The sequence below is a fragment of the Motacilla alba genome, chromosome 3 (assembly GCF_015832195.1).
Source record: "Motacilla alba alba isolate MOTALB_02 chromosome 3, Motacilla_alba_V1.0_pri, whole genome shotgun sequence".
NCBI lineage: Eukaryota > Metazoa > Chordata > Aves > Passeriformes > Motacillidae > Motacilla > Motacilla alba.
In genome coordinates this window covers 21,083,163-21,110,238 of record NC_052018.1, presented here as the reverse complement: position 1 = coordinate 21,110,238, position 27,076 = coordinate 21,083,163, and the positions used below count along the sequence as shown (strand labels likewise).

Sequence of the window (27,076 nt, the reverse complement as noted above, 5' to 3'; positions counted from 1 at the left end):
AATAAACACTGGAAACATTGGGAATGTTATGTAAAGTTCTCTGCTACATAGAACATGTACGTAATTCTTATGGCTTATTGCACTTCAGGTGTAATTCAGACCTCGCAGACATAAAACCAGTAGGGAGGAAAACTGTACCTTTTCAGGAGTCCCCATACATAGAATAGTTGATGGGACTTATTCTTTCACCCAAGAAGAGTGAGAGATTTGATTTAGGATGAAACACTGCTCCTTTGGAGCATAATTTTTTTCAATCTATATCTTAATCTGGCAGCCCACATTTACTGAAATCAGAGCGGGTATTTTCAGATGATGAGTATTGTGTGAGTGTACTCCTCCTGCTCAGTCTGAATCTTCTTAACATTTAAATATTTAATATGGGCTGAAAATAAAAACACCAGTATTTATGTTTTTAATGAAAAATAAATGGAAAAGATAATGTTTGATTGTGTTTCTTTGCCTCTAGCATTCAGTATTTTTCTAGAAATTTTGCTTTACATTCCTCAGAACTGAATTACTTCCACAATTCACATCCTCAATTTGATATTGATTTAAAAAATGCAAAAAACCTAAAACCATCCACTAGTTACAACTTTCACATCTGCAGTTAACCTATAATAAAAATTATAACAAGAATTTCCCACCTGACTAACACAGCTGGCCTGACTGAGCGTGCTCACTGCTCTCATATAGCTCTGATTCCTTGAGCGAAACTTTGGGGAATTGTAGTTTGCAGAGGGATCCAGGTTGTGACCCCCAGGCACGTCACTTGCAGTTTGAAGGTAGCTCTGACTACAAAGGAGAAAGGAAGAAAAAAAGGAAAGGGTGTAAAGCTACAGATGGTATCAATTAGGACACTAAAGGCAGTAATTTGTATGAGACACACAAACCCACTCCCCTGGGTCCAAATCTTACTCTTTATAAAGCATCATAGATGTGTTGTAGCCAAACGTCTTAGCACAAGCAGAGAATCCGCCTATGACTCTGCTACCTAGATGGTATGAAGTTTTAGGTCTTTGCTCTATTTAAACACCATCAATCCTCCTGGCTATTAATGTTGAACTTTACTAAAAGACAAGGTCTAGGTCAACAGGAACAAAAAACAGAGCTAAAGCACAAACTAAAGTAACTAAAAATTTTTCTTCATAGATAAAATCTGTTACTTGTAATCTGGTTCTCATCAGGGTTTTAGGCACCAAGAGCCTTTTTATCTTCAAAGAATTGATATAGTTTTACAAAAGATTAAAATATCCACTGTTTGGCTAAAAAAATAAATTAATAAGGTGCTCAGAGCAACTGCATGATGCTCTAGAAATTGCTTTATTACAACATGTTTCCTATCTTGCATGACTGGGACCATAACACCACATTGAGCCCTCTTCAGTATGCTTTCACACCAAGAGCATGCTAGTGTTCATGTTTTGTTTTAAATGTATTGATAACATTCCAGAAAAAAAATAAACTTGAGGAAAGTGCAGTACTTTGCCTTGAATACAAAGAACTAAACCCTGGTACACCAGAGTTCTCAGAACCTCTGTAAATCAGATTTTAGAATTTTCCCCTGCATAAATGAATTAATGTCCCAGATGATTTTTGTTTTCATGCAGTAAATAGGCAGCTTTTATATTTCTTCCCTAAAGGTAGCCTCAACAAAAACAGTTTCTGGGAAAGTAGATTTGTGCAAGTTGAATGCCTAAAATTGGCCATACAGTTACTTCATGCTGAGCTGGCAGAGTTGGTCAGTCCACCAGTGTCTGTGCCATGGCTGTTGAAAATTTCCCTGTGAAGGGTGAAGTTTCCTCTCTGGAAGAACCAAATCACTCAGCGAGTGAGAAAGTCACAGGTTCAACTCCTGCTGCAAGATGATGCACAAACTAGGTTTTTGTTTCTCAGACCATATTTATTAAACATTGAGCTTGTCCATAGGCTGGTGCTTGAGGAAGAACTCAGCCTTCCCCATGGAGCAGACGCAACCTGAGTTAGGATTCAGTCCCTGAGGGGCACCCTGGGAGGAATCTCAAACATTTTATTATGGCTTTGCCTAGAAAGGCAGAGTACTGAGATCCATCTCCCTGTGTGTCCATGTGCTTTGATGTCTGATGTGTGATGATCCAGTATTCCCTCACACCACCAACTGCAAGAGCAGATGGGATTTAGAGACCCTTATACTTGGGAGGTCTGTTCTCAGGCATTTCCATGTGCTCTTCCATCTCATGGTCAACACAGCCCTTCCTAGTGCATCTGCCTTAGATCCACAGAATCATTTACTTTGGAAAAGGCCCCTGAGATCATTGAATCCAGCTGTTGACTGAATGCTGCCAAGTCTACCGCTAAACCTTGTCCCTAAGTACCACATCTACATGTCCTTTAAATATCCCCAGGGACGTTGACTCAACCATTTCTCTGGGCAGCCTGTTTCAGTGCCTGATAATAATTTCAATGAAGAAATTTTTTTCTAATAAATTTGTGGAGCATATCCAAAGAAGAGCAACAGAGCTGGTGAAGCAAAAAAAACAGAGCTGGCGAAGCAAAAGAGATGCATTTTGTTTTTGTCTTTGTTCAAGGGAGGCATTCTTTCAAAATCCCAAGGAATTTCCCTGGAGAAAAACCAACTAATTTCTTCCTGTCTATTCAGTTCCTTCTATGTAGTGCCTCTGTAAGCTCATGCCAGAAATAAACTATGTAGAAACCGTGCTGTAACTGCTAAAACCAAAATGAAAATGTATGAGATTATTGCAGGTATGTGCTCAGATGCTCAGAGGTTAATTAAGTCATTACAGTCAAAATGATTCTATGATTAAGATAACAGGCTGATAGTGGGTCTAATTTGGTTCTAGATGATAAAAACAAGAGCAGTTTTTTTGTTCCCATAGGTATGAAGACAAATATAATAGATTAGGTGAAGTGGTGTAAAGCCTCACTATCCACATTTAGTTGCTGGATGTAACTAAACTGCCTTTCCTCTATAGATAGGCTGATGACTGGCAGATGCTCTGTGTCATTCTGATTCTTGTATATGCTTTACTTACTCAGGGAATCACAGAATGGCTCGTGTTGGAAGGGACCTTAAAGATCATGTAGTTCCAAACCTCTGCCAAGGGCAAAGGCATCTCCCACTAGACCACACTGCTCAGAGCCCCATCCAACCTGGCCCTGAACACATCCAGGGATGCAGCATCCACAGCTTCCCTGGGCAACCTGTGCCAGTGCCTCACCACCCTCACAGTCAAGAATTTCCTCCCAAGATTTAACCTAAATCTCTAAGTTCAAAAGTGATCACCCCTTGTCCTATCACTACCTGCCCAGGTACAAAGTCACTCTCCCTCTTCTTTAAAAGGCCCATTTAGGTACTGGAAGATTGCAAGGGAGCCTTCTCTTCTCCAGGCTGAACATCCCCAGATCTGTCAGACTGTCTTCTCAGGAGAGGTGCTCCAGCTCTCTGATCACCTTTTGGCCTCCTGAGGACCTGATCTAAGGGGTCCACATCTTTCTTGTGCTGAGGACTCCTGACTTGGACATACTCTGCAGGTGGGCTATCATGAGGGCAGAGAGACTTTCAATTTGTCTGGTATTGCCAATAATCTCTTTGATGTTGTTACGTTAGTATTTTACAAAACAAATAAGTCCCTCCTGGATGTTCTGCTTGCCATCATCGGGTGGCAAAATCTAGATTCTGAGTTCATAAACAGTTTGTTAAAGAGATGTTTGAGATTTTATTAAAACATGGGCCACATTAAGAAAAGATAGAAGGAATAGAATTAAATTAGAAATTATTGTATGAAATACTCAAAACAAATTAATTTAAACCTGATTCTAACAAATATCCCCTTTGCTAAATAATGCTTAAAAACCTTGTATTTAATTAATCACATTTTGTTTCCTTCTTAGATATTTCTATCATTAAATACCATCAACAATTTTTACAGCAATAATTTCGTACGGAAAGAAGCCCAGTTTTCCATAGTACATCTAAGCAGCTGAGTTTTGGTGAATGAGTTTGGATATTACCTGATAGTTAAATAATTTTTCATTTATCAGAGGAGATTAATTGATTCATGTAACTGTAGCAAAGTAAAAGAAATGTTACATATGAAAGCTATAAAAGCCTATAAAAGCAATTTTACACTCATTTGAGTAATACTTTGAAATTTTCCTGATAAATAGAAATTATTAGTTTTTATTTCTAAGATATAATCTCAAAGTTATCCTCTAGGGTAATTGTGTCGATGCATCGTCAGTATAAATATGATCCAGGAAGTAAAATACCAGAGTTACATGGGGATGTTGCTCTCAAATGTCACGATCTGTTGCTCAAGGAAATCTCATGCTTGTCAACAATGCTAGAAAATGCAATCAACACCTGGCCTTAGTAAATGCTGACTTTTTAATGACATCCACTCTATCTATAAGCTTAGGAACAAAATCCTTGACCTTCATTTCCAGAACATCAAAGTTCTTTTGCTTTGAAAAAAGAAAATAATTTTCTTTTGTGTTCTGTAGCAGCACAGATGATCTTATATTACAGCTGATCACTGCAAAGGGGCAAGACAAGCATGTGCAAATGAAATGTTTTAACAGATCATCTCCAGGACCACTAAAAAAAATATACACAGTAACATCAAAGAGGTGGCTCTGAATACACTAGATTTTAGGAAGAGATGTTCTTTAAAAGCTTTTCTGCCCCCAAGGGTTACTTTCCATTTTCCATTGGCTTCAGAAGAAGTTCATGGCAGCCAGGCAGAGGTCTTAAATTTAATGAGAAATATCTTATCGGAAAGAAAGTCTCAAAGCCTAAAGAAATTTTGGGGAAAAAACACATCCATGTAATGACCTTACAGCTGTTGAGACCCTCTACTCTAAAAGTGAAGGACCCCCAGTGAAGGTAGCTAAATTTGCAATAGCACATTCAGCACTCAGCAGATTGCCTGAGTGTGTTCAGGGAGGAAAATTATAGTATTGTAACCAGATAAAGTGAGCTATAGCATGACGTGTTTATCTGGGACAGTATAACTGATAGCATGCCTGATAGCATAGCTGAGATAGCCTGTCACCCTGGAACAGAGTGAATGGCAGTGAGGTTAGGCTGCATACACCAACAAAAAATAGATCAAGAATAAGGGAAGAGACAGTAGTCCAAAAGCAGTCCTAAGCAGTTCCTGAGAGTCTTGCATTACAGTTTCTATTTTCTTGCATTTCTCTAAACTGCAAAAACTCAGGCTTCTGTATCCAAACCTTGCGAGTCCTGATGCTCCTACTTGAAAGCTACTACCCCTTCCTCCATGCTCAGAACTCACATTTGCCAGAACCCCCAAGGACAGCTCTTTTTCATTCTTGACCCACCCAAGTCCTAATCTTTACTGTTTCCTCTTTAAGTCCCAGCTAACAGCTTCCTGTTCAAGATCTTCTAAAACACTCCCCAGAAGTCAGCATTGGGCCACTTATCCTTCTGTCCTCTGCAGATTACAAAAGTACCCCTAAAATCTCTATTTGTCATCAAAGTCCTGCTCAACCTGCTGCAGCCACCTAATCCCTCCCCTTCACTTAGGAGACTACCACTAACCCAAAACCTCCTCAACTTCTTGTGCAAACTAACTGTCCTTTCCCACACTTCATCAAGAGTAAAGTTTAAGAGCAGAATGGGAGAAAATAATTGCAGGAAAACACCTTTTACTTTGACCTTAAAACAAGTAACAAGATGTGTTAAAAAACCCAAACCCAAAGAAACAAAAAAAAGGATGACTTTTAAAAATTCTTTTGACTCCAACCCCTCAATTTAAATTTGTGCTTTTCCTTGTCTGCTAGTCATCCTCAACAGGACATATATCAAAAATGTAGAAAGAAATTTAAGTTTTCTTTTACTGCAATCAAAAAGCACTACATACGGTTTGTGAAGAGATTTCAGGAGATAGAAAAGCATGCCTACATCTCCTTATCTTTTCCCGACTTAGGCCTTTTTAACAGAAGACGTGGAAAACCAGAGAGGTATTTAGAACATGTTTTAATGAAAGGAATAATAATGCAAGCTAATCCAAAAACTGTAATAACACATTAACTAATGATAAGGGAAGGGCATTAACTTATGATAACAGAAAGACTCTTATTTCTTCATCTTCAGCAATCTAATACTTAGGCTTCTATTTCCTTTTATATTAATGGTGTATTTGTTAAAGGAGTAAGATACTTTATAAATAAGAGACAGCTAACATTATTTAGTTTTCTTCTCTGAATTCCATTGCTTTATAGAACTTTTGGTAAGTTTATGGGACCATGGATAGCGTCTGAAGCAGCATAGTGACTTCACATATGGCGCTGGGGGATTGGAGGCATTCCCACCGCAAAGTGTATGACAGCACCTCACACCACTCAGTCAAAATCTTTCACTTTGTGTAGCACTCGGCCCATCCTTTGTTGTCACCGAGATCAGATGCTGATGAACACCCAGCATGGTTTGTGGAATGTCTCCTGAAGTCTCCTGGCACTGCTGCGTGGTGAGTATTGCTGTGAGCTGGATTTACAACATTCAGTACCGCACCAGGACCTACACAAACATTGCATGTTTTGCAGAGGATGAATCGTTTTGTTGTTTGGTGAGCAGGTATGTATAGTAACAATATTGTTTTACTTTTAGGACAGCTTGAAATGCCAGAATTAGAAAATGGCACGGTTTAACATCTTATAGCTAGTCCAGGGTCAAAACAGCACAAAAAAATCACAAAATCACAGAATCAAGTAGGTTGGAAAAAGCCTCTGAGATCATCAAGTTCAACCTATGACCTAACACCACCTTGTCAACTAGATCACGGAACTGAGTGCCATGTCCAGTCTTTCCTTCAACACCTCCAGGGACGGTCACCCCACCACCTCCCTCGGCAGCCCATTCCAATGCCCAATCATCCTTTCTGTGAAGAATTTCTTCATAAGGCCCAATGTAAACCTCCCCTGGTGCAGCTTAAGACTGCATCCTCTTGTCCTGTCACTTGTTGCCTGCAAGAAGAGGCTGACCCCTGCCTGGATACAATCTCCTTTCAGGCAGCTGTAGAGAGTGATACGGTCTCCTTTGAGCCTCCTCTTCTCCAGGCTAAACAACCCCAGCTCCTTCAGCTGCTCCTCACAAGACTGGTGTTCCAGACCCTTCACCAGCCTTGCTGCCCTTGTCTGCACATGTTCCAGCACCTCAATGCCCTTTTTGAAATGAGGGGCCCAAAACAGTATACAGGAATTGAAGTGTGGCATGACCAGTGTTGATGTTGTGGTTTAACCCACTACAGCCAAGTACAGGGTAGAAGCTAGAGGCCCCCTAACTTCTTCCAAAAAATTCTAATTCCTGAGCAGAAATACTTGACAGCCAAGACAACCCCACAGGAAAAATGGACTATATAACTCCTGAGAAAGGGATCTCTCAGTCACACTGGTTTTGTTTTGTATTTACTGTCTGCGTTTTCTAATAAGTGATTGACATGACATACTTTATCATAAACCTTATACCATTGTTTAAAACAGTATGATTGTGATGCCAGCAATACGCTTGCCAAGGTCATTCCTTGATCTACTCACATTCAAAATAGTGATCACTCCCCAGAGTACCTCTTCTCTGTCAAATGTTCAGTCATCAGTGCACCCTGGGTCAAGGAGGCACCGAAAGTGAATTAATGTCTTCTGAGGCCTCTAAAAGTTGTAGCAAGAAGGTCACCTTCTGACTCTGAATGGGTTTATCAGGTTTATTCAGGAAGCATCCAATATAAAGAAAGTCCATGTTCCATCAAATTAATTTTTGGAATTGCCATATTCTAAAATCATACCTTTTTATTTTCATGATCATGCCTGCATTTGTGCAAAAATGTGAGAATGAATGGGAACATTAAAGAAAGTACAATCACTTCTGTTCAAATCAGTATATGCAATTCAGAAGTATCTTTCTGGGACAAAAAGATAAAATTTGTAAAAGAATTCATCTTGGGTGACTAAAAAGGAGGTGCATTAAAATTACCAAAGTAGCGGCAGTTATCAAAACCTATTTTATTGAGAGATTTGCATTTCAATGGATATTCATTTCTCTATCTGGACCTATCTTAACTATGTCTTTCTAGATACATGAAATAACTCATCGACCAGAATCTAATGATTATAGCTTAGCCAGCAGTGCCATTGTATAGCAGCTGCGAGTCACACTGCATCTCCATGGAGCCCTGCTGGAGTCAATAGAGCTCTGCAAAGGCACCCATATGTGCCTGCATGCAGCCCATTGGAGAACTCGGAGTGTAGACATTAAGTCTGATTCTCCCTTTCAAATAGCACATTTAGTCTGGCTCTTTGGAAAACCAAAAGTGCACATAAATCTCATAAATTCATCTGTAGCAAAGACTTCCTTTTCTGATATTTGCCAGTCTGAAGCTTCTCTTTGATCCCCGGTAGATATGAGAATTTGGGCCAAATGAAATAGTTTAAGTGCCTAGATAGTTCATCATTGATCCTTACCTTTTTAAAAAGTGTGCCTGAAAGATATTGAACATTATTACAGGAATATGTTAGGAAAGATGTGGAGACTGCTGTTTCTATCCTTATGAAATGCCTACCAATCACTGGTAGGAGAGAACTCTTACTGTCAGTATGTGTTTAGGGATTTGGTACAACATGAACCAGAAGAGAATGAGAGGAAATCATCAGAATTGTTAAACAGTCTGGTGGTTTGATCACTCCTTGCAAAGATAGAGGGGATGTAGGCTCAACCAAGCCTGTATTTCAAATCACTCAAAATGTTCCAGTAATAAAAAAAGTAGGCTACAAGAAATCTAAACTCTAAACTTTCAAAAAGGTGACAGATTTACACATATAGCTAATCTATAGCCAGTCCTAAAAGTCTTGTTCCCATATAATGTTTTGAGCTTGCCCTGGCAAGCAGGTCACAAGCTGGTCAGTGTCAACAAAATTGAGGCAAATGCTATGGCAAAAACTCAAAGGGCATCTAAAGCATCATGCTTTAGCAGTTCAGTAGCAGTTCAGTAGCAGTTCAGTAAATGGGTCTATGGATCTAAGCAGATCTCAAATATTGTATAGATGTTCCTAAATCCATTTGTGGAATTGAAATATTAATTAATTTTCTCAGGAAGCTATCTCACTTCTTTTTTCTTTTTGCTTTTGGTGCATATACATGTATACATGCAAAAAGTCTAATTCAGTAGAATAAGTGTAGACTATGGGCTATCAGGACTCATTAAAGCATCTGATCATGAGCTTAATTTAAGCACACATGTAAGTCCATTAAAACCAGTAGATCTAAAGAAAATAAGTGACCTTAATGCTGAAGTCGAAGATATTAATGAAACTATGTAATTTCTGGAGAAGCAATTGAGTAGAATTGGGAAAAGTGAATACATACATACATATATACATACATATATATATATATATATATATATATATATATATATATACATACACATACACAAAAAAATTTGGTTTTTTTAACCAAAAGCATCTTAATTTTCAAATCCTTGCCTGAAGAAGTGCTTCTGTACACATCCTTTATAGTCCTATTTAGTTTTTTTATTGAAAACTAAACAAATGAGAGAATCAGCTTTTGATCCTTTTCAAATGAAAAGTAAAACTAACGTATTTGTTGGAAGCAGAAACAAATTGGCACCAAAACCAGAAGCATATTTTCCCTTGGATGCCGCTATTCCTGCTTGTTATATTGACCTGAATCTTACTGCATTTTCCCCACAATCCATCATGTAATTGCATTTTTCTGAGAAAATCCTGCTTTAGTCCTGAAAAGACTTTGGACTTTGTGTAGAGCCTTAGGATACCCCTTCCATCCTTAATCTGGGGAAATACATTTCAGCCCTACAATGTAAATCTGGTATTTACTAAAATGAGGCAGGACATCTGGGCTCAGTGACTCCCTGTGTTTCACACTATGCTACTTCTCAGAGAACAAGATGCCTAACGTTGCTTAAGAGCATTTGCTCTTATTCTGCAAAGGAAGAAATGATGAGGATGTCTTTTGACCCCACACACAATGTTTCCTAGGTAGCCAGATGACTGTCTGCTCTTCATCAGCATTCCCTCTTAACCTTGCAGCCTAATCTAACCCAGATCTTACTGACTGCAGCAGAGAAGACTATCACCATGCCAGTGGCCCTCTGATTACATTATTAGTTGATAAGGCTTTGTAATTAGCCCTCAAACTCTCCTCAGTAAATCTCCAATTTCACCCCTCAGAGACTCTGAGTAGATGCTACTACACTATAGGGCCTCAGAAAGCTGCTAATGAAGTGTGTAATGAGGCTTTTTAGAGTCAGAAGATTGAGGGGAAAAAAACCCCAAAGATAAATAAAAAGCATATAAAAGATGAGGGCTCCTTTTCTAGTGATTTTCCTCATCTCTTCTATTACAAATATTTCTCAGGAGTGGCTTCAAAACCATTCCTAATTTAAAATGTAGAAGCACTAACGGCAAATTGAAGTTTACCTTAAAAATTAAAAAAGGCTTGGATCACTGGTGCACAGCAATGGATAATGTTGAAAGAGGATACTAATTTCTCTAGCAAGGAAGGTGTCCTTTAATTCTCAATCTGTGACATTTTTGCAGCACACCCCACATACGCACAGTTACCCACAGCCTTTTCTGTGTACACTTGCCAAGGGGTGTGTCTTAGGAGAAAGACCCACAAATTTGTTTGGCACTTAAGAATAGTGGAGTCTGCCCTGTCATGGGCAAAGATGGATGAAAACCCACAGGGCTGGTCTTATGCATTGTTTCCAAACTTCTATTTTGGCTTTCACTTTCTAATGTTGTAAGCATGTTATGGTTACTACAAATGGTTGCAAATGAAAAGATTTTTTTTTTAATGGAGATTTCCCATGTGTGTTACAGGAGTTGCTGCTATTCCATGATTCCTGCTGAGCCAAGGGGTCTGGCAGCTAAGTGCTGTCAGATCTGGTTGAGGTTTAATCCCCTGGCTGTGTGCTTTGGCAACATTTTTGTTGCCACAATAAAGTCTGCAGAACAGAACATGGACGTGCCTTGGATAACAGTCCAGAGAAGCACTAAGGCACTAAGTTAGCGTGGCCGTGGATAGATGCAATCTCTAACTCTGGAAAGAGGGAGAGCAGTAAAAGATCATTCTTTTGCTCTGGTTTACTATAAGCCCAGAAAACACATCAACCATTTCAGGTTTTAGAAATATTAACTTACAATACTGAATGAAGTGTTTTGTGTTGAGTGCTGACTCACCAAGCTGTGAGTAAGAGTGGCTGAAATATGGACATGCATCATGCTCTTCAGGTGTGCTATGGGTGTAAACAACCCACAAAACAAAGATGTTAAACATCTGAGGGAGGCACAGATGCTCTCTCTCTGTGAGTGTGATTCATAATTTAAGATATTCATTCCATACAGTGGCCAAAATCTGGCAGACTATTAAGAGAAAAATTTAATCTTGGGTTGTCAAGACAACTTGATGTATCACTGGTACTGTGCTGTTGTAGTTTGCCAAATAATTTGTACTATGGCAGATTCCCTTCCTCATTGAAACACTACATTTTTGTACTACCTTTGTGCTCACACGTCTTTCTGTCTGCCCACCCATCAGCTTAAGGTGTCTGGACTACCAGAAACAGAAAAGTCTGCCATTAGAGGTTTAGAAAACAACAGTACACATTGCTGTCACTGAATTTATTTTACTGTAGCTTAACCTATTTAATTTTCATAGTTTCCTGTGAGTCACTTCAGAGCATAATGGAAAACTTCAGCACAGCATGACTCTTCATTTGTGTGAGTGATACCAGTATGATCTTCAAATAGAGTGTATTTACTTTGGGCTAAATGCTATTGTTATCACTTTTGACTAAATGGTGAGATGGTTTTCAGAGTCTTTCATAATACTTCAAAAAGGAGATACTGAAAATGGAATTTGCTATTTCTACAGTGTTATTCTGTTCATTTACATAATCAGTATATTAAGTACTTTTTTCCTGAAAAAGAAAAGCATCAAATAACCATATTATATTCAGTTTTTCAGAATTACTCTCCTATTCCAAAGTAAAAAATTCTTGTTTTATTTTCAACTTTGCTTTTTGGATCCCAGTGTTTTTGATGCTTCCATCTCAGCTTTGCTTTGTTTTGTCATAAATACAGAAAAATGACATTTACTAGGTTGGAAGGATACTCTTACAAATCATGTGGGTCAATCTCTCTTCCAGGATTGCATAAAACTTATTTAGGACAGTGACAGACACTCCCTTTGTTTCAGCTATCCATTCCATAGACTGTTCAGCTGATTAATGATATTTAATGCAAATGGAAATGCCTAGCACTATATGACATACCTTCTACAAACTACTGCAAAGATGCCTAATAATACTCAGAGGAGAAAAGCACAGATGTCAAGCGTCTGTTGAAGGTTAAGTGAAGGCTGTTCTAGTTTTCATTTTATTGTATTCAGGATAGTGAAGGAAAAGTAGACTTTTTCTTATGAAATCCATCTACTTTTGTTTTGCAGCCAATAAATATTTTAATACTACCAAAACTATCAATATTCAGCTTTTATTACTGTGGTCTGGCAGACCCCATTTCCTGCTACCCTGTCACCACAGCAGAGGAGTAAGAGAATTATCTGTGCACTAGCTCCTTCCATCTGGGTAAACAAGCTAAAAAACCAGCTAATGCTGCTGACATCTTGAATTATGTAATTTCTCATAACACATGCCAGAAATGCTGTTCAGCCCTGCTATACATGCAGGAATGCTGTTCAAAGCCCTGGCTTCTGGTCCAGCAGCATGATCAGGGGTACAAATGGTGCTCGGCATGCAGTGGGGATTACTGAGCTGTGCTGGGGGAGGAAGGAAGGCTCCATAACCGCTATCCACTGCTATGTCCTTCATAGACATCTGCCAGACAGAAAAGGCAACCACAGGGACAGGGAGACAGATATACTGGGAGGAGATGGCTTGTGATGAAAACCCAAGTTTAGGATCAGCACTTGGTATTTCTGTGCAACAGGAAATTTTCTGTCTGCCTTTAGGATTGCTGAAATCTGTAGATTTTTGCAAAAAAGGCTTACAAGAACCAGAATAGTTTGTCACATATCTGTTGAAGTCCACTGGAAAAACCTGTGAATGTTAGGCTGGCAGATTCAAGGTGCTGCCCTTCAGTTTAAGGAAAAACTGAGCACTTAAAAGATATCTGTCAGCAGGGGCAGCCTAGATGTTCAATTATTCTTAGTCTGGTGCTAGTGACAAATTCTCAACAGAACCCCTAATAATATTTTATAGTATTACAAAAAGCTTCCTCCTTTTCTGACTGGTTAGTAGTAACTATGCCATGAAATCCTCTGGGGCCATGAACAAGCACAGCTGTCAACCCCAGTACATGCATCAGCAGTGTACTCGGGCTTTAATCAATTAAATTCTGAGTGGTGTATTTGCAATACATGGAAAAATGACAGAAGACATAACATTTGATATTGGCCTACCAACAACCACCTGCCTTCATGATTTAACAAATAAGGAATACTTTCTTTTTTAAAATATATCCCTTTTTTGAATATGTATGTTTAGTTATGTTTAATTGCTGTCTGAACCTGTTTATAAGCTGTAGTGGTCTAGGGCAGGCACCAAGACCTGTCACTCACTGGAAAATCTGGGCAGCTACTCAGATTCCCTTGTAGAAGGCTCAACCACAGCTGGAAACAAAGAACATCATGGAATATATTTTATTTGGTCTAAGTGCTTGCAAAGTTAGAACAGTGTCTAAAAAAAATATTTCAGTTTGTGGCATGAACAAGATAAGGCATCCCCTCCAAAACTGGAATGACTGCAACCAAACTGTCTCTGGGAACAATCCCTGGCCTACAGCAGTTCCCAGAACTCAGCCAGGCAGGGCCAGTACAACATGAAGCAATGAAGTTGGAAAATCTTCTCTTCAATAATAGTGAAAGTTGGTGGCTTTCTTGCAGATTGCAAGGCAAATAATTTAATTTAATTAAGCCAAAAGGATTTTTGCCTATGGTTTTTGTTTTATTTTGTTTTAGGAAAAGGTGAGTCACTATGGTAAACCATATGGTATTGCCTACAGAACAATAAATAACACTTGGTCCAAGATTTCACTCCTAATTTCTTTAATCTATATTCCTGGCAAAAAGATAAATTTGCTAAGCCATGAAAAAATCCAGTCAAATTAATAGAATCTGCAGATTTTAAGTCAGGCTACCCCTTTGAAACTCTCTTGACTAGAATATTTACAGTTTACTTATAAAATTATATATTGAAAAGATAAAAAGGAGAGGAAAATAAAGATCTATTGGAAAACATATATAGCTACATACTTCCTTGTATTTTTAAGATTTGCTTTAGTTATTTAATAGGCCATGTTGTAGGTATTATGAATGGTACTATGAATGAAAAATAACCCAGTCAAACAAAATTCTCCACTATGTGTCTAAATGAGTATGATACAGTATAGCTGATACGTAAAGCATTGCACTGATAAAAAAGGTGTAAAATGCCCAATATATGGTACAATTATATATTCAATATTATATCTAGTCTAGAATAGAGTATATTTTCTATTTCAGAGAAAGCAATGAAATAACAAAAATTCTAGTATAAACCAAGCCTTCTAGAGAAAAAAAAAACCAAAAAACCAGAACTTTGAACTTTTGGCATAAAATATGTATACATTTCCTTCAGTAAACATAACAAACTCATTCAGAAGTAGAAGGTTTATTTCACAGATGGAAGAAGATGTCAGGTTTTCATCCAGTAACCACAAGAAACTGTAGCTAAGTTAAAATGAAGCCAAAAAATTACCTTTTAAACTACAGATTTCTTTTTTCCTATGGAAGCTGATCATTGCCCATAAGACACAAAGAAAAGTTATCCAAGTCATGACAACTTCCAGAAAGGTGTAGTGAAGCTTACTTTTGATGATCTCCCAGTGGTCTTTGCCCAATGGATTTTAATAATGACTCTGGTCGAACAGATAATTTTGGGGATGTCTTGGGGCTAGTGTCAGAATCTCCACTTTCTTCATCTCCCATGGCCTTAATATAGCTCCCACTTCTCATTCTTCTGCATGGGATCTCTTCATCTTTCCCACCAGCTGGGTATCCTCCCCATTCATCCTGAGGTACCTAACGGAGACCATAAAACACACACACACACAGAATGTGGTTTATTCTTTTCATATGTTTAAATACTTTCTTCCATTATTCATTTTACAAAGACAAGTAATGAATTTTTTATTCTTCAGAAACAGCTGGCTTATAAAGAGATTTCTAAGAACCCTAAATGATTTGGCCATTTAACTTCAACTTCAGAGTTGGAAATTTTCAGTTTATAAACGTTAGAACCCAAGGAGCAATGAAGTCATGGATTGTGAGCTGAGCTGCAATATCTATTTGTAGACATGCTCTAAACTGCAGGAAGCAGCTTAAAGTTTGCACATAGATTTTCATCTGATAATAATAAGTTAATCAGGAATCTCGGACCTACAACTCATTGAAAACTGAGCACTTTGGGTTTATTACCAGCAGTCCTTATCAGGGGCTTTCAGAGAGGTGAATGGCATATTTCAGATAAATTATTCCATGATCTTGGCATAAATGGATAGGATTAGGATTTGGGGCAAACTTCTGTGGAAAAAAAAACAAACAAAAAAGTGGTAATTTGTCTTTTTTTTTCTATTTAGAAACTGCAAAATGGTTGATAGAGTCTGTAATATGTCAGAAATTCAACTAGTTAAATAAAACACGTGATTGCAGGATTGCAGATGCCTTTATGCAGTTCAAGCGGATTTCCAAATAGTAAGATGGGTAGTCAGATAATCCACAGCTGGTGGATGGAAATCTCTCTGCACCACAAATTACCAAAGAATTGAGCAGGAGTGGATTCTTCGATCCAAAGTGAAATCAGCCTTGTTTCAATGCTTATGATTAAACACAGCCTGTCTCTGCCGGTATTGCTTCTTTTTTTTCCTTTTTAAATTTACTCTTCCAAGGTGCTGAGACCTCTGGCTCTAATCCAGAACACACTTATGCATTTAATTTGTTTTAAGGATATAGGCAACTCTCTGTAATGCATTATAAGGACCCACAGTTAAAAAGTAGGATGTGACAGAGTTCATCAGTGGACCAAGGCAGATGCCCTTGGCAGCATCAAATCCTTTATCAACATTACGATTCCATCTATATTAAGCAGTTAAATGTCTTTATTTACTAATACACTATAAATCTGAAATCTCTATTAGACATATATTTAGTAGTTTCTGCAAAGCAGGATGTCAAATAAAGATTTTCAAGTCAAACATCTTTGAAAGCTTCTACACACAGAATTCACTGTGGAGCTGAAGCAAATGCTCCCATTGGTTTCAGCAGTCCTGGAGACTGGGTTTAAAAAATTAACATGATCTGCTTGCCATCTGTGGCCCTTTCAAGACAGATGAATTAGCCCTGCACACCAGGTGAAAAGAGCTGGGGCTTTGAGTCCTAAAAAGGGATTAAGGGAGAAATAAAGTTTTAAAAGGGGGTGAACAAGTAAAAATAGAGATATTAAATTTAAAAGCCAAAGCTTAAGACAGAAAAAAGAAGAAAAAAAGAAAGACTGAAGATGGTCAGATAAGAAGAGATTAAATAGATTGTACATATCACAAAAATGTTAGAGATAATGATCAGAGAAAAAGTCATGTTCTTACACAAAGTAATAGGACAGACCATGAATCTAAATGAAATATGGGTTACATCATGCAAAGAAACAAACTTTTCACATCATTGAGCTTTGGATGCTGAAAGGAAGCATCAAAAATCTTTTCAAACTTGAAGCATGTAAGTGTGTTACATCATTCTCATTTCTTTTCTCAGACCTGATAGGTATAAGATTAATGTTGCAGGAATGTTTTTTATGATTCTATGAGACCTAAAAGATCCTTTACATGTAGTTATAGTAGTCATAGCCGGTTGCTTAAAATGCTAAATATATATACATTAAATTCAGCGTTTAATTTTTTAATCTACAGCAGACAACTTTAACAGCTGTAAAAATCTGAATTAAAGAGCTATTTTATTAATTGATATCATACAAACATACTCTTATTTTTAAATAGACTTTATTAAATGTATGTCAGCATGGCTAAAGCCAAAATCCAAATGCCAAAAAAGCAGTTACTGGCATCTACATAGGCCCACTACAAGGTGTACTGTTAAATTTTCAGTACTAAAGGTGAATTATTATGTTTTAATATTCTTTTCTAAAAAAATCCCCTCATAACTTTTTCATAGAATGATTATTTAGGCTTCAAACTTCTTTCCTTCATTTTACATCAAAGATAATTAAATAGAAAGTTTAAAAAAACATCGATCAATAACCTTTTACTTACTCAAATGCAGAAAATTATTACTTTCTCAACTTTATTTTTGTCTGAAATTCCATGTTCAAATAAGTAGATAAGGACTGTGTTTAAATGAGTACAACACAGGCCTATTTGTTGATTGAAGTTGGAATCTTATTTTAAAAGATAGGAATGACTGATTTGGTACATTAAAGTATCTAAAAAATTAAACTTCTTCACTGTGATAAGGACAAACCTTACAGTTATGTGCATTACTGTTTCTGTTGATAGCATTTCTTTTGCTCTCTGTATTCATAAGTCAAATGAATTCACATAACAGCTTAAGACCAAAGCTAAAAAACAAAGAAGTCCTGCTCCATTTATGGTGTGATGTGCTCATGGTACACAAGGCAACAAAAACCCCCTTTCTAATCAGACCAACTCATTGGCTATCACAGAAGCATTTATGGTTGTTACAAAATTATTCACAATTAAAATATCTGGATTTCTTGGATTTTTTTTTCCCTTAAGCCATTCAAAGGAGCACAGTACAATGAACACGGTGAAAATGCTTCTGGAACCTGGTGAGGAAGTTTGACCATGTGTTTTCTCAGATGGTTTCATCCAGAGCTTTGGAGAACAGCTGGAGTATTTTTGCCATCTTCAAAATAAAATTAAAAAAAAAAAAAAGAAAAAAGAAAAAAGAAAAAAAAGGCCCTTGGCATTGTTTTTCCTCATGGACTGAGAATAGAAGTAAAATTTGAGTCTCAGTTCAGCCTAGTTCTTAATTTACTTGAGCTGATGGGTTAGATACTTGGAAAAATCTTTCCAAATCCAGGCTATCTCAAACCCCAATACAGCTTTAAAGAAAAGCAAAAGCATTATGTAAGTGCAGGAAAGATTTTTATATTTTGAGATATTACCAAAAACATTTTACATCATGTATGAGGGTGAATAAATATACATCTTCCAAAATATGGAAACGGCTCTGCAACTTGCAGAAATTCTATCTTACAATAGTTACCAGCCCCTGAAATTCCCATCTGCAGGGCTTGCAGCTGCTAATTTGGAATAATTACCCTAATTATCTACTTACATACAGCGATGAGTGCTGATATTTATAATGTCTAAAAAGGCCTTCCTTCTGTTCTAGATGTTAACATGAATCCTTGTATATGTAGTTTCTATCCACAGAGGAGTTATACTGCATATTACCATATGAATTTCCTTTTGCAAGAACAACTGGCTGACAAGGTCTGGCTGCTGATTTGGTTACAACTATTAGAGAGAATGATGAGTCTCCTTCATAAGTATCATTCACTGTTGCTGGAAGGAGCACCTGATTCAGAAAATTTGACATCATTCTATTGTCCATCTACTGATTCATTTTGACATCTTACATTAATCACCTAGGGTTGATTTTAATAAAGCACTTGATACCTAACACTCACTACATGTTATGAAGCTGAACGGAGAGTGAATTCCAGAACCTTAGGAAGCATCTTAAATTCCCCATAAAGGCATTTAGGAGAGTTAGTTCCTTCAAAGTAACATAAAGCAGGTCCATGTAGTTAGCAATCAGAATGTAAAGCACAAAGAAAAATCTCAAATAGTTCTCTTTTCTTGAACTTACTGTATCTAGTAATGAAGACTCCACAACCTCTCTAGACAGCCTGGTCCGATGTTTCCCTACACTCAGGGAGAAAAAGCTGTTTCCTTATGCCTTATGAGAAATAGGCAATCTAGGCTCCCTAAAACTAATTCTAGGAGTGTGAATATCTAATCTTGTATCTAAGCAATACTGATGACAAAACTGGAAGAAACAATGAAATGGTCATTCTTCTGGACTTTGACCACTATTAATTCGATTTTTTTAGTTCATTTCAGTTGAGGGTTTAGCTAAAACAGTCAAAATGGCAACAGCCATTGACAATTCAAAACAGGCCTGCTCCCATTGTTCCATCCACTTCTATGGCATTTGCTCACAGCTCCCAGAATTTTAAAGATGTTCCACAGCTAAACTGCTGATCTGCTTAAAACTGCTGATTACTTTACTATCTAAAATGAAACTCTTCTAAATAAAGGGCTTCAGCTGAGGGAGATGACTATCACTTCTTCATAATTCTCATTCCCAAAGGTTAAAGTGAGGATTACCTACCTCATAGGAATTCTGTGAAATTGAATTAGCATGCAGATATAAAATTAATGGAAATATTGATTTTTTACCTAAATCTTATTTTAGTAATACAAATTTCACATTTTACTAGAAGCAGAAGCTGTCTGCACATGAAATTAGACTATACATGATGTGAAGAAGGATAAGATATGAAACACTCTGTTGGAGACACACAATTTTTGTAATTTTATGCTTTCTCAGCCTGGACAAGAATATGACACAATCTGAAATGCAGGTAAGAGGTTTTCTCCTAGATCATGTCCCCAAGAGCCTCAGCAAAATAACCTTTGTGCACAGCTGCAAGTAGATGAAAGTAAATGACAATCTTGCAGAGCAGACAGAGATGATTTTTTGCAATAGCAGAAACTTGACATTCCCTTGTTTACTGGCTGTGGACTCTAGACCCTGTTGCTCAGGATTTTTTCAGGAAGGAAGAGTGCAGTATCTGAAAAGAGAAGTTTGTTTCCTCAGTAGCTAATCTTGTGTCTACAACTCACCACAATTCTTGGTGCACATTTTTGACTAGTTTCTTCTGTGTGGCTTTTTTTTTTTTTTAATGTGCTGATTCATTGTGCAAAGAACATGAATTATGCAATGAAGTCATTGAAAAGTCTCTACAAAACATGCCAGGGACTCCTCCTCACCACTAACAATGTCATTCTTCATAATTAGCTTTAATTTTCACATGCCACCCTCTACTCCTTGAACTTCTTGACAGCTCAGAAGCACAGAGAGTTCTTGCAGCATTCAACAAGTGTGTTGACACTGTCCATCAAGGCAGGAGCTAATCTGAGAAAACAAGAGTAATCTTTCCAGCCATTCTCTCCAGGCTTTGCTCCGAACAGCCATAGTGTTACAGAAAGAGGAAGGAAATAATGTAGATCCCAAACAATATATGCTTTACATTGGGTTGAAAACAACTTGACTTCAGGAATTTGGGATTTGGTAATTATCTGAACACCCATGCAGATCACAGAACACAAACATACTATTCCAGCTGGGAGATGTTCAAATAAGAAAATCATTGTCAGCATTATTTATTGCCTGATTTTATTCTCTCATGTGGAGTTCCAAGCAAACTGCACTAAGCAATGCTTGAAGGAAAAATTTCTGTCTAGTGTACTAAAATTGTTTCTGCGTTTTCTAAAGAATTGTGCTCTTTTCAGTTTAATCATGTTTTATGCTCATATCTCACAAGCGATTAAAAACAAAATTAAAACAAACAAACAAACAAAAAAAAAACCCAAAACCAAAACCAGCAACAACAACAAAAAAGAACCAGCACTATGTTTCCCAACTGGTTCTCCAGCAACTATGTGAATTATAATTTGAGGATGGCTAAATACTGTAACTGGTGTGAGGACTTTGTGGCTTTGTTCATACTATTTGGATGAAAGTGGGCCGAATTCCCACCCCATTACCATCTGCGCCTATATTGATGGTACAGATCCTTGCGGCTCAGCCACCTGGAAATCCTCTGTGGTGTTGTTGGGTCTCTGAGACCCTCAGGACTCTGCTGTATTGACACAGTGGAGCAAGGTGCAGTCAGACAGCAGTCATGGGCTTGTCCACACTGTGGGTGATTTTAGCTAAGCTCACTGAGATCTTGTGCCAGAGCTTTAGTATAACGCAAACTTGGACTGAAGGGAGGGCTTGGCTTGTACTTACATGAGAACCTGTTCATAGTCTCTCAATCTAAGAGACAAAACCAGCAGAGTTTCAACCAAGAAACCTGTGTTTCAATTGGCTGTGTGTTTCCTTTGGTATGTGATCAAGGACACTGCTTAGTGGTCAGCTCAAGCCACTTTAAAATTATATTACCATTAACATCGGTAGGGCAGGTTTTCCTTAAGGAATATTCAGCTTTTCAAGCAATGCTAGTAATGGTCAAATGACCTAGAGTGCTCCCTGAAAAATAACCCTAACAACAATAAGTAAAGGTAAGTGTTCAGCTGAGCTGGTGAGTTGCTCTAACTGACTGTGCTGCTGCACAACCATAAGAACTTGGGAGAGAGAAGGATGCAAGTGGTGTGGTGACTGCCTTGGGGTGGGGCCAACACGGGTCACTAAAGACCCACTGTCTTGCCTGGAGGTCTCTGCCCTGCAGCACTTCACCCCCATGCTGTGGAGCAATCTTTACCTCTGAAAAAGTGCGGCTGCCAGGAACACACCCTGAGTGTAAGTACTAAACTAAGAGTGTAAGTACTAAACTAAGAGCTAAGTACTGAACCAAGAGTGTTCAGGGGGGAGTTTAGGAGAAAATTGGCTAGCTTGAATGAAAAAAATGCCTGAGACCTGCTGAGCCATGTAACAGTATTGAGGATCAGAATGCAGTGCCAAGGAAACCATCCTGACACCATGTAATTTGATAGAATAGACGTAGCACAAGGTAGCAATTATTTTACTAACGGAAATTCACAGAAACATCAACGATCACAACTTGGAATTTTGCATGTGGGCCACTAGCAGCTTTTCTGCCAAGGAAGGGAGTGTGCACCCAGAGTCCATTTTCCTATGTCTTTATCTTTTTGGGGCAGGTCATGGTTGCATTTTCCTTTAAATCTTTTTCTACAAATTGAATTAAATGCAAATTCTGCAAAAAACAAGCATCAAAAGGCCAAAGACCCAAACAGAATTGCAGCCTGTCTCTTACTACAGGTGAAAGGGAGCCAGGAATACCCCTGCCAGCTGGGCTGCCTGGCTGACAGGCAGCAGAGGAGGGCCAGGCAACCACAACATCAGCAACTGAAGATGACTACAAGCTTTTCTGAGTCGGGCAAGACCCCGCAGACCATTCAAGGTTACAGAAGTGTAAAGTAGGAGAAAAAAAAATGCCTCTAAAAAGAAGAAAAGGAGAGGTGCTCCCAACAAACTTACAATGCACAGCACCTCTGCAACCACAGAGACTGAGGAGCAAGGTCTCCAGTGTTGCAGAGCTATTATAAGGCTGAACCTAAGGATGAACCTAAAAGGCAGCATATGCAGGGCTGACTCAGAAAGTGGCCTGTGGTAAACAGCATCTTATTTAAGAAGCAAGACATTATATAACTTTTTTTTTCCCAGTTTGTTACAGGTCTACTACTGAAAAAACCAGTACATAGCTTAAAAACATAAATATTTTAAAGGCCATTTAGCACCTGTATTTGCCTCTCATCAATTTTTTCTGATTTTAACTAAAGATTGACATAATGTTTTGAATGGTTAAGTTCAGATGACTGCAATTATCTAGCATCTAGCAATGCTTAACTATCTGCATACTTTTCAAGAATTGCTTCCCTACCAAAGTACCAGGAAACTTGTCCATATGGACAATGAGCTATTTAAACACATTTGCAATTCTACTTTAAAATACAAACTTTAAGCACAGCATTGTAAGATGGCCAAACCCAGAAAAAACCAAAAAAAACTACCCCAAAGCAACATTTGTGAATACTTCACCATTTTTACAGTTACATCCTTGCAGGAAGAATGGCATGGACTGCTCTAGAGAGGAGCTGGGTCTACCCTAGGCAGCGAGCCTGTGGCCTAGGAGAGTGTGCAGTCATTACAGCCCCAAGTGCAGTCTCCTTCGACAGATGGCCTGAGTGTATATAACAGTAAGTTAGTCCTGTGTGAAAACTTCTTCAGAACCAGTGACACCTTTGAGTAACAACTGCAAAGGTCAGCCTTCAGATTCAGTGAAGTGAACATTGAGAAACAATTTGGCAACACATTTCTAACATCATAAAGGAGGACAAGTCCCCCTGATTAAAGGGCAGTGGGATCATGGCCTCCCTTTTCTACTCACAGCTTTGACATTTCCACAGCAATAGGGACATGTTCTGGCAGCTTTAAGAAAATACTAACTCTGAAATCGTTCTACTCTTGTTTGGAAAAAAGTTTCAGTAATTAATTTTATCCAATATGAGGATCCTAGTACATGGGCATGGAAGCAGTGTCCTGTATCACTGATTAACACAAACACAGTAATTCAAGATACCAGTGATACAACACAGCTGTAAGGTCAGAGCTTTGCTTTACAATATCATTGATTGAGTGTATTTCCCCCTTGGGAGGGGTATTTAAATGTTCAAGGATTTGTGGTACACAAACCCATCAGCATTCTGTAAATACAGGGAAGTGTAAGCTTTATTACTCCTTTTTATTTAATGCTTCACAAGATGTTGCAGGCTGACATTAACACTGTGAATGGACCATAGGGCAAAAAACTGTCCCCTCATTTCCCTTATTGTTTGGGCACTACCTGTTTGTCTTGCACATCTCCACTGCTGAGTGGGAGGGCATAGGGTTGGCTGAGACATCTTTGTCTCAGCATGTAGAAAACGAAATGGTACAGCATTTGTCCATGCTGATCTAGGATGCAGACTGCCCTGCTACCCTACTGTCTATACTAGCTTTTCCTGCTGTGGGAACAACCCAGTTAATTCTTCAGTGGTGGCTGGTCATAAATCATTGTGAAGGCAGCATGGGTGATAGTGATTTGGATGTGAGTATCAAAAGTCTGCTAGCTCTGGCTAGCTCCACAGTGTGCACTCACTGCTAGAGGATTGGATGTAGTTTCTGTAGTTCATGCACAGGTTTTATGTCAAGCAAGCGGATACAATCTAGTTTCACAAAGATGAAGGGCTGAGAAAAGTGCATTGAGTTCAAATCCTTCTTTGCAAACCAGAGGGACAGTACAAAGCAGTCGTGTGCCTCACAAGGGCAGTGGTTTCATTTGTGGGAATCTGTACTGCCACCAGCAGAGTTCCCGAGAAAATGTTACTGAGGGCTTAAGGCCTATTTATCCATTAGCTTGTCCTCAAAGGTTTTCTCCATGTAGCCTTAACTTAAACCAGCAAAGACTACTGTTGAAACTGCTGCTTTTTTCTCTTTCTTTTTAAAAGACACCAGCTGTGCTTTTCTTTCATTCCGTAGAGTACACAGCTGACATTATTATCCACATGCTTGGCAGTGCCTCTGCTGTAACCGATGACGCTCGTACTTAAATGCACTAGGAAGACAGGAGTGGGTTGAAGCCATTTTTAGAACAACATGCTATTTCCTTTTTTAGTGCTGACTCATTCACTGTACCTTGTGGTATGTTTACCCCAATTGCTTGCTGCTTTGGAGGCTGTTGAATGAGGAAGGAATATTAATCAGTGACACATTCTGTGCTCCAGAACTGCAGTCATGGTGAGTGTGATGCCCTTGCCTATCTTTTGGCTCTATTGTAGGAATTATTTTTCTTTAACTAGCATTCAAAATTATTTCAGTTTTGGAAACCATAAGTGACTCTTTTGTGCACATCCTTTCAGCATAGTTATCTAGTTCATATCCTTTTTTTTTTTTCCTGTTCATATCCATTTTTTTTTTCCTGTTAAGAATCTTTGCTCCTTGCTAGTACTCATATCTGAGTGGAATTAATCAAATCATTGCATTGTACACATGTGAACCCTAATTAGCCAAAACAGCTGATGAAGACAGAGGGGATCTCACAGCTCATTTATCTTCTTCTTAACATATTTTATATTAAAATTAACATGATTTGGAAAACAGTAGCAGCCACTATGGCTAAAACTATACAAGATGTGCATTATTGCATATGTGCTCTACTTGGGCTGTTTTGCCTGCTGAGTGAGGTGGCAAAAGTGTTTAGTGCCCAGAAATGCACTGAAATGCCCAATTTGTCTGCATTTAAAATAGAAATTAAAGGCCCATACACAGTAACTGCAGCTAATCATTCACAAGATGTGGTGTGATAAATGCTGTTAGTGTGCAGTTACAAATGGTAGCCCTCTGCTCTTGAGGTGATAATTGGTCAACCGGTTGACATTACAGCCCTCTCAAATGAGCTTCTCACTCTTCCCCTCTCCCTTGTTCCTGTGTGTTCCTATCACCTCCACTGTAGAAGGAGTGAAGCAAATCTGATCTGGGTTTTAAATTATAAAAACAATCACTATTTTATACAGCTTTATTTCAACTAATTTAGTTCCCTCAAACCATCCACTTTAGGACTAGATGACCACTCATGCTTGAAAAAGGCATGTTGACTGAATCACCTCTGACTGACAGCACTACACTCACAGTCCAAGGAGATGCCTTAGCTGCAAGGACTCTGTGTGGAGAAGGAAATGCAAAACCCTAAAAGAGGAGCCAGAGATTAAGCTTGGAGATTTATCAGGTTAAAGAAATTCTTGCTTTCAACTCTAGGACATGACTGAAGCATATAAAGAGCAGACAACTTCAAAATCCCTTGTCTTATCTCCTTTTCCCAGGCATTTGTTAATTTGCTAGTAGCTTCCTTCTTAGAAAGAAAATTCCTATACTCAGTCTTCAGAGTTTCAGTTTGAAGGAAAAGAAGCGCAGTAATTATGACAGAAGACAAAGTGGAAGCTCAGAAACATAAGACAGTAAACAAAGTCTCAAGCAAAGGTTTAAGACTGCCACGGTCTTTCAGTTTGAGATTCTGCATAGCAAAAGTCTCAGTGGAAAACAAAAGTAGAAATATTTCATGCAGATGCTGAAAAAAAATAATAGGAAGAAAACCAAAAGATAGAAAAGTCAGGTGGCTACTGAGAAACCTCATATAACTAGGTAGTAGAACAAAAGTAAAAAAAAAGGGAGTAGAACATAAAGATATATATATATATATGTATAAATTGATAATATATAAATATAGACATTCATTTTTTGTTATTCAGAGGTACGCTTACATATTTGTGTATTCATTGAAGGACTGTAATTTCATGGCTTTATTTTAAAAACAATTAAAAATATATAGCTAACATCAGTCAGGACAAATGTATTTAATGGCACTTTAAAAACAGAGACCCTGTGAAAGGCTTTGGGGTTTTATGCTAATTTGTTCACTTGTGCACCTCAGGGAAATCTGCTGCTGCACATCAACTTCATAATCCCTTGAATTCTCACTGCCATCTACTTTTGAGCAAGGCAGTAAAATCTCCTGGGCAGGGATTCTGACATGTTTCTCTACTTTTCTCTGTTTCTGAACCTAATAATTATAAATTATAATTATTTATAATTATTATTATAATCCAATCATTATTCAGTAATGCTGCTTACACTACCATAAGAAAAGTTAAATATCTCTCCTCAGTTTTGCAGATAAAGCAATTGAAGTGTTCAGAGATTAACAAATTACATTTCCTGGGTCAGAGAGAAAGTTCCTGGCAGAGGTAATAATGGGACATATTTCTGATCTTAATGATTACATAGTGACAGCCCAACATCCCTCAAAGCAGAAGTTTCAAAACCAAGCATTTAGTTGTGACATTGGCAGAATGGAATCCCCTCAATTTGTTTGCTGACCTTGGGCAGTGAATAAGCCAGCCACTCAGTCTGAAGGATATCTATGCTCTGAATGGCATATTCTGATATGATTAAACATATGTTTTATTTTAATATTTTATAACGAGAATATCTTTGTAATAGAATTCCTTGTATTACTGCTTTGGACACAAGTATAGATTTCTTGTGGTGGTAACTGAGCACTTGAGTCATAACACGTTTCCATTATAGGATCCCTGTGAATAGGGAATGGGTACTGTTCCATTTTTTAAATGTCTTAAAAAC

The 27,076-nt window shown here is 38.1% G+C and overlaps 1 protein-coding gene across 22 annotated transcripts in view; it reads right to left on the bottom strand.

The window, feature by feature from the left end:
• DLGAP2 (DLG associated protein 2) overlaps positions 1 to 27,076 on the bottom strand; it is a 445,650-nt gene that overhangs the window by 55,478 nt on the left and 363,096 nt on the right. For all 22 annotated transcript variants that reach the window (XM_038132407.1, XM_038132404.1, XM_038132410.1 and 19 more), the window contains 2 exons: positions 14,922 to 15,133; positions 645 to 792 (listed from right to left, as the gene is read on the bottom strand). In XM_038132407.1, coding sequence (XP_037988335.1) covers positions 645 to 792; positions 14,922 to 15,133 — 360 coding nt within the window. The remainder of the gene's footprint in view (positions 1 to 644; positions 793 to 14,921; positions 15,134 to 27,076) is intronic.